This window comes from Mustela lutreola, chromosome 12, assembly GCF_030435805.1.
Source record: "Mustela lutreola isolate mMusLut2 chromosome 12, mMusLut2.pri, whole genome shotgun sequence".
Classification (NCBI taxonomy): Eukaryota; Metazoa; Chordata; class Mammalia; order Carnivora; family Mustelidae; genus Mustela; species Mustela lutreola.
The window spans coordinates 26,544,236-26,559,816 of NC_081301.1; the positions used below are offsets into that span (position 1 = coordinate 26,544,236).

The following is a 15,581-nucleotide window of genomic DNA, read 5'->3' on the forward strand; positions in this document are numbered from 1 at the left end:
TCTGTGTTCCCATAAAACTTTATTTACAAAAATAGGTTGGGGGCTAGATTTGACTCACAGGCCAAGTTTATCAGCCTTTAATCTAAAAGCACATTGTGTTATTCTTCTTAGAAAATAATTCCATTATTACTCAATGCCTCTAAAGCTTCCCCGACCCTCCCTCTTAGACACTTCCCATACACAGCCCCATCCCCGTCTCTAGTTATGAAAGGAATGCCAGTGACCATAGGCAAAGCAGTGTGTTAGGCAAAGCGCTGTGGATCTAGATCTAGACAGCGCCCTGTCTCTGCCAGCTGTGTGATCTGACACAGAGCGCACAACCTCTCTGAGCCTCTCTCTGTTTCTTCACAGACGAAATGGAGGAAGTAGGTGCAACTTTATAGGATTTTTGTGAAGATCAGATGTTTTCAAGCATGCAGTCTAATGACTGGCATGGAATAAGCATTCAATAAATAGTTATGAACCCACACTGAGTCTATAAATAGCCCGAATGAGGAAAATTCCATTGCGGATCCAGCCTTCAGGCCAGTAGCGGTGCTGGAGAGAGAAGCAGCAGAGATCACAGAAACACACACGAGGCTAGATAAGAAGGCAACGCAAACTTTGAAGACGCTGTTACAAGATGAATTTGTATCAGATACTTCTGATGAATCATTTATTAGCCAGCCCCGCTGTGCCAAATCCGCTCGGCTGCTGGTGCAGTTCGGCAACACGGTCGCACGCTTCCATCCAAGTAATAAGATCCCGCTCTTCATCCACAGACTTGCAACAGCTGGTGAGTGGGAGACCCTCGTGTAAACAGCCTCTTCTGAGTTCATTCTTCCGGCCTCATGGGACCAGTCACCTTCGCTTCAGCTGAAAAATAAACACATCAGGAAAATGAATGCTTCTGTCCTAGGGGAACACGACACAACGAGAATCAATCAATAACAAGAAATAGCGTGGGGTCATCTTTAGAGAAAATGCTGTGAAATGGAAGAAGGCTAAGTACAAACACACACACACACACACACACACACACATTAACAAATAAGAAAAGACCCTAAGTTCAAATCTTGATCTTTTGTCCTCATCAGCTTTTTTTTTTTTTAAAGATTTTATTTATTTATTTGACAGAGACCACAAGTAGGCAGAGAGGCAGGCAGAGAGAGAGAGGAGGAAGCAGGCTCCCCACTGAGCAGAGAGCCTGATGTGGGGCTCGATCCCAGGACCCTGGGACCATGACCCGAGCCAAAGGCAGAGGCTTTAACCCACTGAACCACCCAGGCGCCCCGTCCTCATCAGCTTTATATTTGGAGTCAAGTTATTTAAGGCCCGTGTCTACATCCCCCCGCCCCGTATAAAATGAAGATAGTCATGGTATGTTCTTTTTTTTTTTTTTTAAGATTTTATTTATTTATTTGACAGAGAGAGGGAGATCACAAGTAGGCAGAGAGGCAGGCAGAGGGAGAGAGGGAAGCAGGCTCCCCACTGAGCAGAGAGCCCAATGTGGGGCTCAAACCCAGGACCCTGATATCATGACCTGAGCTGAAAGCAGAGGCTTTAACCCACTGAGCCACCCAGGCGCCCCTCATGGTATGTTTCTTTACACTTGTGAGAATTAAGAACAGTCCCTGAATAATCATGATTGTCCTGTTAGTGTTTGCCAGTGTTGGTGTCAGCATTATTCTTTGAAAAAGATGTTTTCAGAATAGCTGAACAATGAAGTCAAACAAACACATAATGAATCCAATTCAAAAGGAATCTGAAAAATCTGAATCTGTGATACTCTCCAAGAGCCAAACCTGAAATTCACATGAGACTCTGGAGTTCCGTCTCCTGTGACTCAGCAGTAGGACAGGTCAAACCAGGAAGATGGGTGTTTCCATCATTCGGTTCAGTTCAAGAAACGGTGACCGAGTACAGTATACCAAAGCCGGCAGCTATGTGCTGTGGTTTTATAAAAGGATATCCTTATTCTTAGGAAATACATAATGAAGTGGTTAGGACTAAAGGGCCATGATGTATGCAAATCATTCTCCAATGGTTCAAAAATATTGGGTGTCCCTATAGAGAGAGAGAGAGAGGGAGAGAAATGTTTAACAATAGGTGTGACAAGAGTCCTAGTGTTCTGTGTACCATTCTTATCCATGCAGCTTTTCATAAGTTTGAAATATTTTCCAAATAAAAACTTTTTAAAAAGCCCAGTAGGGTGGGTTAAAAATAGAAAAGAAGCATTGACTCCAGCTCAACTATGAGACAAGCACAGGGCGGCAGCAGGGACAAGCAGAGGGGATGATGCAGTCCTGACAAGATGCCAAGAGAGCTTGGACTTGAACGAGGGGACATACAGTTGGCTCTAGGATTCAAATGTACAGTGGAGTCAGGCTAAGATCACCCTGAAACACATCTCCCCGGTGGGCCCTGCTTGTGCCCAGGCACCTAAAACGGGTTGTATGTGGCACTAAGACTAATGTTGCTTGAAACCCTTGCCCCGTGTTTCATTTTAGGGTTTTAGTCCCGAAATTTTTGTTTCCCATGCCAATTATTGCCTTTTTGCTGATCCCCTGCCAAAGATTTCTCCCCATCTTCAATCCATTTGGCAAACTGCTGATAGAGTAAATCCCTAAATCATTTCTCTCATTGCATCATTTCCTCACTCAAGAAGTGACGATGCTTTCCTATGTTCTAGAACACCGTTTCTAAACGTCGCTGTCTCATCACTTCCATGTTTTATGATTTCACATACTTCGATTTGTAGTTTCAACTTTCAATATTTTTTTTCCTGCCACTGAAACAAACAGAAGCTATGATTAGACCGATACCCGAGAGTGGCGGATGCTTAGTTTCCGTCTTACGTTCTGAACACTAGGCTGAGGCCCAAGTTGTGATTTGTCTGAAATTGACATAAAAGTTTTTCCTCCTGTTTTTGTAATTTAGATACACTTTTCAATTTTAGAATGGTTTTAGGTTTGCAGAAAAGTTGCAAAAATAATACAGAGAATTCCCATATACACCACACCCTGTTTCCCTACTGTTTGTATCTTACATCACTATGGACATTTGTTAAAATTAACGAACCCATATTGGTATATGCTAATTAATTACACTTTATACTTTATTCAGATTTCATTCATTTTCCTTAATGACTATCCCAGGATCCAAGGGACAACACTACAGTTAGCTTCCCTTCTATTCTGAGACTGTAAAATATTGTTTAAGAAGCCAAATATAAAAAATATAGTCTTTTTTTTAAACATAAAATGCGTGTTTATTTCAATCATCAAAGATGGCTTAACACTAAAATCTCACCATATACCCAGTTATTAGTATAAAAGAAAATGTATGTAGGGGCGCCTGGGTGGCTCAGTGGGTTAAAGCCTTTGCCTTTGGCTTGGATCATGATCTCAGGGTCCTGGGATCGAGCCCTGCAGGGAGCCTGCTTCCCCCTCTATCTCTGCCTGCCTCTCTGCCTACTTGTGATCTTTCTCTGTGTCAAATAAATAAATATCTTTTTAAAAAGTTTTAAAAAAAGAAACTGTAGGTATTCATTTGTATAGATACAGTAAAGGAATTTGATAAAATTCAACATTCATACATGATTTAAAACTCTTAACAAACTAGGAATTTCCTTTCTTTTTGTTAATCTTTTATTTTGAAATAATTTTAGATTTCTAGAAAAGTTGTAAAAAAGAAAAAGGACTCCTGTATCACCTTCACCAAGATTGGCAATCATTTACATTTTATCACATATGTTTTATTAATGCCACTCTGTCTATACAACTTTTCTGAACCATTAAAGAGTAACACATGAAATCTCTATGATGTGTGTAGTCTGATTGAGTAAGATTTTATACGACACTTTATAATCATTATCTTTCCTACTGCCCTTGAACAGTAGGGGCCGTAGGAAAGTTAGATGCTGTGCATCTAACAGTATCGAACTCATCCCGAAGCATTATTATAACATTCATTGCAAGACTCCCTGACTTTTCCCTTTATGTCAGAACCTCTGGGAGCCCAGATTTCACGTCCAAGACTAGATCTAATTAGCTAATCCAATAAAGTTTGCTTCTTATACAATAAACCGCAGTTCTCTACACAGGACTTCACACAGAGATTTCCTGAAATCTCGTGTTTGATAACAGAGGGTGCTAAAATGAGCTCTCACCACCACTGGTGGAAAGTACCTCAGTAACATGACTGCCGGTATTATTCCCTCTGGCCAGGAATATTAGAGTGTCCTTTAAGGAAAACTATGGTATCAGCTGCCTTTAAGCTGCCAGTGACTTTTCTCTGGTTCAATTATCAGGAGTCTATCTATTAACCTTGCTCAAAGAGCTCATTAGCTAATAGAGCTAATTAATAGGCAAAGTTTAAGTGCCCTTCCTAGCCTCCAATATAACATGGGCTCTGCATTCCTTTCAGTACCTTTCATTTCAGTATTCCTTTCATTTTCATTCAGTATTCCTTTCATTTTCCCCTGCATAGCTGGAGTAAAAAGAAGGCGTTCATGGTAACATCTAAACAAATGGCCATATTTTTCCCACCAGGAGTGGGTAATTTCCCATTCTCTCTCTTAAGGAAGAGAAACAATACCCTTTTGTCAGACAGTTTTTTAGATGGAAACAACTTAAATTCCGTACCCTTTAGTACCCTACTAGGGAATAGTATCCCATTAGCAAAGAGCTAATAGTTATAAAGATTTCAGACACTGAGCATATTTGACAGCAACTCTTTCCAAAAGAAATACTTGGCATGGAATTTTAAACAGCCAACATAGGATTTTTACCAGTTCTATTTTTTTTAAGCTTTTTGATGTTTCCCTTGTCTGTTTAAAAACCCAGTATAAAATTAAAATGAATTTTTACAAAAAGAAAAATTTATTAATAATTTCACCATTGTATGGGACGCCTGGGTGGCTCAGTTGGTTAAGCAGCTGCCTTCGGCTCAGGTCATGATCCCAGCGTCCAGGGATCGAGTCCCACATCGGGCTCCTTGCTCTGCGGGGAGCCTGCTTCTCCCTCTGACTCTTCCTTCCACTCTGTCTGCCTGTGCTCTCACTCACTCTCTCTCTGACAAATAAATAAATAAAATCTTTAAAAAAAAAAAATTAAAAAAAAATAATAATTTCACCATTGTAGCATACCTATTTCAGGATTATGAATTCCCCTTTATCTTTGGCTAAGCCTGTGTTCTTTTTACCTCACATTTTATTATAAGCATTTCTTATGTCTCTGGTATTTATTTTATGTATATTTTTTAAGGGTTATATAATATTTCATTAAGTAGATGTATAATTATTATTTAAACATTTCCCTAATGTAGTTTAAAAGGGGAAAGACTTTTTCTGTTTTCTTTTTTTCCCCTTTTGTCAATTTATTTTTACTACATAATCTCTTTTATTATCTATCTGAATTTAGCATTTTTTTAAAAAGAGTTATTCGTTTGAGAGAGCGAGCGAGCAGTGGAAGAGGCAGAGAGAGGGAGTGAGAGAATCTTTAGTCAGACTCTCCCTGAGCATGGGGCCCGACATGGAGCTCATTCCCAAGACCCTGAGATCACAACCTGAGCCGAAATCAAGAGTTGGTTGCTTAACTGACTGAGCCACCCAGGATACCTTGAATTTAGTTCGTTTGAAAATGTTATCTTGCACCTTACTTCAGTTTCCTCCAAGTCATTTTGTTGTTTTCTCTTTGTTTTGATCTCTCTCCTGTCATAGAGACTTGACTCAAGGGTCTGGTAATTCTTATTTAAGAATGGGGCCTTGAGCAGTGCCTGGGTGGCTCAGTCAGTTAAGCAGCTGCCTTTGGCTCAGGTCAGGATCCCAGGGCCCTGAAGTGGCCCTGCATCAGGCTCCCTGCTCAATGAGAAGTCTGCTTCTCCCTCTTGTCTGCCCCTGCCCCTACCTGTGCTCTCTTGGTTGCGTTCTCTCTCTCTCAAATAAATAAAGAAAATCTTAAAAAGGAAAAAAAAAAAAAGATTGGGGCATGAAAAGCTAGTTGGAAGTTTTTTATTTGTAGGTAGAGTTGAAGTGCTTCACTCAAGGTGATTTGGCTGGGCCTTTTAGTTGGAGAACCTGTGTTAGTTTCTCTAGGTATTTTCTCTAGGCCTAGTCGGGTTCCCCAGAGAATAATTTTCCAATTTCCAACTTAGTGGGCAAAGGCCCAGTTGCTAGGATTCCAGGAGCTGAAAGAAGAAAGAAGGCGTCAGGTCCTCTCTTCCAGTATTCAGACTTCCAATTAATCCCCCTGATTTAAGTGTGGTAGCTCTGCTTCTTATATCCCCTTAAATTCTATTCTAGCCTCTTTAGAGAATACCCCTCTAGCTGTCTGTTGGGGATAAGAAGGGGCCGTTGTCTGACTTCACAGAATAGAGGATGGTGTTTGGAAAAGTTTATTTTTTAATAGACATTTAAAAATTTTAATGACAACTTAAATGCAATAAAGTACACAAATTTTAAGTATACACACCTAATGCAGTTTTGCATGTATACGTATGCATATAACATCCAGATTGGCATATAGAATATTTCCAGCACCCGGGAAGACTCCCTCATGGCCCATCAGTCAAAACCCTCCACAAAGTAACCATTATTCTCTTGGGTTTTACCATAGATGACTTTTACCTGTTCTTAAACTTGAGTTAAAGGAAATCACACTGTATGTGTGATACAAATGTATTTGTGTCTAGCTTTTTGCTCAATATTATATCTGCATGATTTATTCATGCTGTTTCAATTTAGTTGTAGCTCATTCTTTTTCACCTCTGTGTAGTATGCTATTGTTTAAATATACCACAATTTATTAATCCATTTGAATATTGTGGACATGAATAATTTCCACTTTTTACTATTTTTTAATATATTTTTGAAGATTTTATTTATTTTTACTTAATTGAGAGAGAAAGAGAGAGCACAGCAGGGGGAGCAGCAGGTAGAGGAAGAAGGAGAAGCAGTCTCCCCTCTGAGCAGGGAGCCTGATGTAGGTCTTGATCCCAGGACCCTAGGATCATGACCAGAGTTCAAGGCAGATGCTTAACCAACTGAACCACGCAGGCAACCCTTTACTGTTTTTTTAAATTGTAGTATAGTTGACATAGAGTTTTTTCCAGTTTTTGGCTCTTATAAATAATCCATTCATGAAGATTATTAAGCATATCTTTTGGCACACATATGCCCACACTTCCATTGGGCATATACACAGGAGTGAACTTGCTGGATCTTAGGACATATATTTATTTTTAGCTTCAATAATACAGCAAATAAGTTTCCAATTTGTTGGGAACCAATTTGTTTTCCCATGAGCAGTGAGTGAGAGTTTCAGTTGCACCACAACCTAGCCAACACCTTAAATTTTAGTCATTTCGACGGGTGGGTAGTAGTATCACATTATGATTTTAATTTGCATGTCCTAGATAACTGAAGATGGTAAGCACATTTTATATGCTCACTGAGCATTTAACTGTTCTCTTTTGGGAAGTGCCTGCTCAAGTCTTTTAACCATTTGGGTTGTCTTTTTCATACTCATTTGCAGAAATTCTTTATAAATTTTGGATAGGAATTCTTTATCAAATGTGTATTGAATAATGTCACTTTTCCAATCTGTGGCTTGTCTTTTCTCTCTGTTAGTGGTGTCTTTTTTTTTTTTTTTTTAAGATTTTATTTATTTATTTGACAGAGAGAGATCACAAGTAGGCAGAGAGGCAGGCGGAGAGAGAGGAAGGGAAGCAGGCTCCCTGCTGAGCAGAGAGCCCGATGCAGGACTCGATTCCAGGACCCTGAGATCATGACCTGAGCCGAAGGCAGCGGCTTAACACACTGAGCCACCCAGGTGCCCCTAGTGGTGTCTTTTGATGAGCAGAAGTTCTTAGTTTTTATTATGGCAAATGTAAGGCTCGATTTTAAGCAACTTAAAAAGGAAAATTTTGTTTAAAAATCAGGGTTGTCTTGGGGCGTCTGGGTGGTTCAGTCAGTTAGCCATCTAACCCTTAGTTTTGGCTCAGGGTCATGAGATCAAGTCCCACATCTCAGCGGAGACTGCTTTAGATTCTCTCCCTCTGTCCCTCCTCTGGCTAGGGTGTGTGTGTGCACGTGCTCTCTCTGTCTCTCTCAAATAAATAAATAAACAAACAAATTTATCTTAAAAAAAAAAAATCAGGGCTGTCTTTCTGGGTTTTCCGCAATGCACTGCAATAAAACTTGTGCTGAGCGGAAAACCATCTTTGTTCCAAAGTTCAGGGTTATGGCTCTTGTTCTAGCTCTCATCATAATAGAACGTTACCAGACACAAACTCTGTACCATGCTACTCTGTGATCTCTGGGGTCCACCTTTGGTCTAGAAGACCACATTGCATCAAAGCTTTGGTCCCTAAAGAAATAAGGATAAAACTTCCAGGCCCAGAGAATCACTGTCTCTGTCCCCCTTCCATATACTTTGTTAATAAAATAATATCCTTTTGGGTGTTTTCTTCAATCCTGCAGATGCCTCCCCCCAGCTACCTTCAACCAAGTGAAATGGAACAACAGGCATTCTATTATACACAAATGATAAGGTTTTATTACTTCTAACAAGGAGTGGTCTGAACAGACAGTTGGCCTACAAGGTAATTATTGACAAAGAGAAGGCCTATAAAGCAACTATTCAAAAACTAGAGCCACCATTTAACTGTTTTTAGCAAATGAAAAATGGTAGTAGAGTCAAAGTACTGTTTTTGGTAACCCTGGAAAATGTTGGAAGTAGGCCAGAAATGGAAGTCCTCAATCAAGACTGGTTTATTGTGCACAGGAGAGACTGGGAATTCATTATTTATCAGATGAATTTGAGGATGCTGGGCTGGACATGTGGAGGCTCTTGAAACTGGTCAGAGTTACACTCTCTTTCCAGGTTCAATTCTGAATAGGAAGAATAATTATTTTTAAAATAATGTTTTCCTAGGGGCGCCTGGGTGGCTCAGTGGGTTAAAGTCTCTGCCTTTGGCTCAGGTCATGATCCTGGGTCCTGGGAGGGAACCCCGCATCGGCCTCTCTGCTCGGTGGAAAGCCTGCTTCCTCCTCTCTCTCTGCCTACTTGTGATCTCTGTCTGTCAAATAAATACATAAAATCTAAAAAAAAATAATGTTTTCCAAATTAATTTATAAATCTAGTAGTCTTCTGCTTAAAACTGCAGAGGACTTTTTGACAATAAACAGTTACTAAGTGATTTTATATATCAAAGGATAAAAAATGCTATATGGAAAAATGAAGGGTATTAAGCAGACAGGGACTGTGGTGGTTGGGTCACTCTTTTCTCTAAGTAGTTCAAGGAAGGAGGTACTGATAAGGTAACATTTGTACTGAGACCTGAGGCAAATGAGGGCACGAGACCTGTGGAAGCAAGTACAAAGGCCCTGAGTTACCCCTGGATACATGGAGAACAGAAGATGCTGGAGGAGGTCTCCAGCTAGCACAGAATGATTGAAGACAGAATGGTAGGAAATGATTTGAGAGTAGCAGTAGATGGGTTAGCGGGTGGAGGGTGAATCATGTAGGGACTCTGAAACCTATTCTATTTATTCTGAATGAGAAGGCGAGCCTTTGGAGAGTTTTGAGCAGAGGACTGATGAGATCAGACTTAGATTTTAAAAGGATCGCTCTGACTCTTGTGCTGAGAAGAAAATGTAGGGGAACAAGGCTGGAAGCAAGAAGATGAGTTAAGAACCTGTTACCATTTTCCAGGTAAGCATAAAGGGTAGCAGCAATGGAGGAGGTGAGAACGATTGTATTATGGCTCTCTATGGAAAAATAGAGTTGACAGGATTTGCTAATGGGCCGGGTGTAGGGCGTGAGAGAAAAAGCATGGTCAAGGATGATTCACAGCTTCTGTTCTCAGCCAACGCAAGGCCAGAGTGGCTATTTACTGAGAGTTCAGGTAGGGAATGTCACATTTGTCATGCTCATTAGAAATCCAAGTGGCGATGGCAGGTAGGCAGTTGGAGAGGCTTAAAAATTAATCTGCATTTCATCTAGAAGAATAATGGGCAAGAGTTGCTATTAAATAAAACTTCAAAATAAAGATTAAGGTGGGAATTGGCTTCACAGACATGAAAGTGCAATCTAAAACTACAATAAACAAAACTGACGCAGAAAACCAGAGAGATCAATGAAACAAGAAATATGCCTTGAAACAGTTGCTCCAAGGCTTCTCTGCGTTTACAGATTTAAGCATTGCTGTTTTTACCGTTGGCAATGAGCTCTGAATCTTCGTGACGATTTAGCTCTAAAATTTGCTCAGGTACGCAGTTTTCCCAATGGAAACTTCTTTATTGTTTGTCCCTCAATATACATAATTATTATCAAAAAATTATAGTAATGCAGAAAGCTGTACTCTCATATCCCTCCAGGTTTTGAGATAATCTGTGTGTTTTTTTTTTGTTTTTTTTTTTTTTATCCTTCGGGTCTTCCTTCTAGGGCATAATAGGAGTTGTGTGCCTGTGGATCTGGAAGAGTGTCACTCAACTGAGAGTGAGCCCAGCTAATATCCACTATGGAGATGTGAATGCAGCTTTGTTTTATTTTTTTAATCAAATTCCCAGTAACTCATTACTGGTTAAAACAAATGTGGCTTTGTTTTATTTTTCAGATTCCCAGTAACTCATTAAAGCTTCCTACACCATTCAAGAACACTGAGATTTATTAAAATATGGAATAACTTTACCAATATCACAGTCATAGTTATGGTAGCAAATACATACCCTATAGAATGTTTCCCAGGTGACACACCTCCTGCTAAACGCTCTGTATGCACCAAAGAATAGGATCCTCTTCACAATCCCTCTTTTATAGATGGGGGAGCTTAGGGTTTGATGAGCTAAGTAACTTATTTCAAATAAAAAAAAAAAAAATAGCAGAGCCAGAATCTGAACCCAGATGTGGCTGATCACAAAGTCCAAAGTCCAAACTCTTGGCTTATTAATTTACTTCTTGGAAATTTTAAGGGGTCTACTGCATATGATAAAACATCTTTACAAACCAGTGAGGGAAGGGATGAATTAGTCAATAAATGATTTGGTGGAAATTCGTTTAATATTCAATATGGGCTTCTTTTCATATTATATAACGAGATTATTTCTGGCTATTAATAAATATGAAAAATGATAGAATCATTGAAAACACAACATACATTATATCTTAATGTTAAAAAGAAAAAATATGTGAAAAATAGAAGAATATATAGGTAAGTATTTTATTGATTTAGGAGAATAGGGAAAAACTTGAACAAAAAACTGGAAAAATAACACAAAATAAATCAATTTGTCTATCATAAAAATTTAAACCACTTATACATAAAATATCACTAGCAAAATTAAAAGACATATTATAAATAAGGAAAAATATCTGCTATGAATATGACTGAAAAAGTGCTAATATCCCTGATATCAAAAAATCTCTTATCCAACAGGAAGGAAAGCAGTGATAGTTCAATAGCAAAATTGGCACAGGACATGAACAGAGAATTTACAGAAGAAGAAATATAAAGGACTGATAAATTAATGCAAAATATTCAACTCACTAATAAAGAAATGCAATGTTTTTACAAGAGACTATCATTCATCTTCTGGCTTTAGGGTTATCAGAAGTGAATGAGAATGGCATCAGGACTATTTGCCAGGTGTGGGAAAATGGAGACATTCATAGACCTTAGTAAATATTTACTTTAGTAAATTGGTACAACCTTTCTTAAAAGCAATTTGGCAACATGTATCAACATTCATAAAGTCCCTTTACCTTTTGACCTAGTGATACCACTTCCGGATGTCTATCTTAAGGAACCAATCAGCAGTGTGACAAATACAAGTCTACAATCATAAGATTATACATAATCTAAAAGTTTAATGATAAAACATTAATATGAGGAAATATAAATCCACTATCATAATCATGTTTCTGAAGAATATTTAATGATCTGCAATATGTTTGTGTTATATTTATTTATATACCTATATATATTGTTAAATGGTAAGGACAGGATATGAAAGTTTCTATGTATATATGTTTTATCATTAACTGTGGAAATGAGATATATAGGTGGATAAATATTATAGATACATAAATATATAGCAGGAAATAAAATCATACAATTAGTTAATTGTGGTTAGGGGGTTAGGGGGTAAGGTTTTCTCTCTTTTCTGGAAATATTTTCTACATATATTAAAAGGAAAATGTGTTACTCTAACTTAACTTTAACTTAACAAGAACCCTTGAAAGTTCATTGCTTTTTAAAAATTTTTTTAAAAATTTATTTGAGAGAGAGAGAAAACAAGAGAGGAGAGAGGTCAGCGGGAGAAGCAGACTCCCTGCTGAGCAGGAAGCCCAATATGGACTGGATCCCACAACTCCAGGATCACGACCTGAGCCAAAGGCAGTCGCCTAACCAACTGAGGCACCCAGGCATCCCAGAAGTTTATTTCTTTTTACCTAATAAGTCAGTCAAGTTCCAGGAATGTATCCTTAACAATGAAAAATGATAAAGACAAAGATTTCTATGCAAAAGTGATTGCTTTAACATTATTAATAACTCTAATTTTGAGAGGGAACTGCTAAATTCAATTATAGAAGAAAGACTGAAGAAAATATAGTACATAAAATGAAAGAAGGTTGTAAATCTATTAGTCCTATCTACTAGGAATTTTTAATAACACACAATAAAATTCTCATATTTTATGTTAAGGGAAAACAGGACAGTAATTATTCAATATGTATTTAATTTACTGTAACCTTTTATTTTTAATATGATTTGGATTAGATAGATAGTAGATGGATACCCACATGCACTCTCTTTCATTTATGTATAGTCATTTATTTACTCATTTATTCACTTATTTTTCAATTTTTCCATTTAACAATTTCTTTACAGAGACTGGACTTGAATCCAAGCTCTGGCAAAAAATAACTGGACTTTGGGCAAATTACCAATCAATCTTCCCTTAGCCTCTGTTTTTTCATCTGTAAAATGAAGAACACCCACTGTGCAAGAGTAAATGAAGTAAATGCATAGAAGGACCCAGAACAATGACTTACTCATAAAATGTTTTCAGGAAATAGCAGTTGATAGTATTTAACTGTTACTTTAAAAAAGAAAAAAGACTTAGGAAGCAAAGAAGTAGTGAGGAACCAAGAATGCATGGGTCTAGAGAGACCTTCACATCCTCCCAGTTAGGGGAATCATTTTCCCTATAATTTAAAAATAAAGACCTTTATTTCCTTGCTGATCTTTTGCTTGGATGATCTGCAAGGAAACAAACTGAGGGTTGCTGGGGGGAGGGGGTTTGGGAGAAGGGGTGGGATTATGAACATTGGGGAGGGTATGTGCTTTGGTGAGTGCTGTGAAGTGTGTAAACCTGGTGATTCACAGACCTGTACCCCTGGGGATAAAAATATATGTTTATAAAAAAAAAAAAGAAAGAAATTTACTTAGGATTCCAGGTGTTATTATCAGAGAAGAATATCTACAATTCTATGAAAAGATTTTTAAAATACTTCTCTCTTTTCCAACTATATACCTGGGTGAGGCCATATTTTTTAATTCACATACTTCCTCTAAACAACTTATCTCAACAGACTGAGGAAGCAGCAGATGAGGCTCTAGCTGTCTTCTAGCAAGCTAGACATTGAAGGGATTGCAAAAATGGAAACAATGCCACTCTTCTCACTAATTTATTTTGTTTTTGATATATATATCCAAAATCATATATATGTGTGTGTGTGTATACATATATATGTACATATATATGTGTGTATGATTATATATATATATATATGATTTTATTTACTTGACAGAGAGAGAAGGAGAGAGAGAGAGAGCACAAGCAGGGGTGGTAGCAGGAAGAGGGAGAGGGAGAAGGAGACTCCCTGCTGAGCAAGGAACCTGTGGGACTTGATCCCAGGCACCCTGGGGGGGGGGGACATATATACACACACACACATATATATGTATATATATTTTTTTTGTCAAAGTATGTTATGTATTTAATATGTAATTTATTATTGTTGTTTTTAAGTGAATAAGGATCTGAAAGTTTAAAAAAATAAAAAAATAAAAAAATAAAGGCCTCCTGAGTAGCTCACAGTGGGTTGGGCCTCTGCCTTCAGCTCAGGTCATGGTCTCAGGGTCCTGGGATTGAGTCCCGACCGCTCCGCGCTCAGCAGAGAGCCTGCTTCCCGCGCTCTCTCTCCCTGCCTCTCTGCCTACTTGCGATCTCTCTCTCTGTGTCAAATAAATAAATAAAATCTTTAAAAATAAGTAAAAATAAATAAAAACAAAACCCACAAAATATACTACATTTTCAGGACTTCAAAGGAATGTAAATGCCAATGTAAATCAAAGCTCAAATAAGAGGAAATAACGTTAGGAACGATGCAACGCGCTGAGTAGCCCCAGCAAATGCTCTCATGCGGCTCACCAACTATGATATTGCCACCTTGTGGAATTAATGATACATTTCACATCCCAGGGCATTTGCGATTTTACTTTGAAGTAATTTATACACAAAGCCTAAATTCTACAAATATTCTTACCAAAAAAAAATTAACATGCAGGGGCGCCTGAGTGGCTCAGTGGGTTAGAGCCGCTGCCTTCGGCTGGGGTCGTGATCCCGGGGTCCTGGAATCGAGCCCCGCATCGGGCTGTCTGCTCCGCAGGGAGCCTGCTTCCTCTCCTCTCCCTTTCTGCCCGCCTCTCTGTCTACTTGTGATCTCTGTCTGTCAAATAAATAAATAAAATCTTAAAAAAAAAATTAACATGCAACAAGAGGAGATCAAATAATAAATTGTTCAAACGTGTAGAAACGTAGAATATTATAGTACAGGGAGTTTGGTGAACAACAAAAAAATCACCATAATTCTATCACTGCAAAGCAGTAACATCATTTTAAGATTATTTTTATCATTTCATCCCACTTTTCAAATTTCTTTTTTTTTCAGTTCTTTTTTTTAAAGATTTTATTTATTTATTTGACACAGAGAGAGCACCCAAGCAGGGGGAGCGGCAGGCAGAGGGAGAGGGAGAAGCAGGCTCCCCGCTGAGCAAGGAGCCTGACACTGGGCTTGATCCAGGACCCTGAGATCACAGCCTGAATCAAAGGCAGACCCACAACCTACTGAGGCACCCAGGCATCCCAGCCCACTTTTTAAATTTCTTAGCTAATATCATATCATTAGCATTTTCCATCCTGTGGCATCCTTCACAATGATTTTTTAATGATGACCTACCATTTTATTGAATTGATGTGCCATACCCTAGCTCAACATTCCCAGAATGCTGGGCATCCAATCTACTTCCAAGTAAAATGTCAGTTTATGGTGATAGTTTCTGTACAGGTGGATATTAATGTCTTTACTTGGTTATAAAAACTAAGATATATTCTTTTTTTTCAATTTTTAATTTTAATTTTAATTTATTTGACAGATAGAGATCACAAGTAGGCAGAGAGGCAGGCAGAGAAAGAGAGGAGGAAGCAGGCTCCCCGCCAAGCAGAGAGCCCGACGCAGGGCTCGATCCCAGGACCCTGAGATCATGACCTGAGCCGAAGGCAGAGGCTTTCACCCACTGAGCCACCCAGGCGC

At 38.6% G+C, this 15,581-nt stretch overlaps 1 protein-coding gene across 1 annotated transcript in view; it reads right to left on the minus strand.

The window, feature by feature from the left end:
• Positions 1 to 15,581, minus strand: part of SLC44A1 (solute carrier family 44 member 1) — a 202,307-nt gene continuing 186,726 nt past the window's right edge. Inside the window, exon 16 of the mRNA XM_059143509.1 lies at positions 1 to 855. Within this exon, the coding sequence (XP_058999492.1) occupies positions 841 to 855 (15 nt within the window). The 3' untranslated portion in view covers positions 1 to 840. The remainder of the gene's footprint in view (positions 856 to 15,581) is intronic.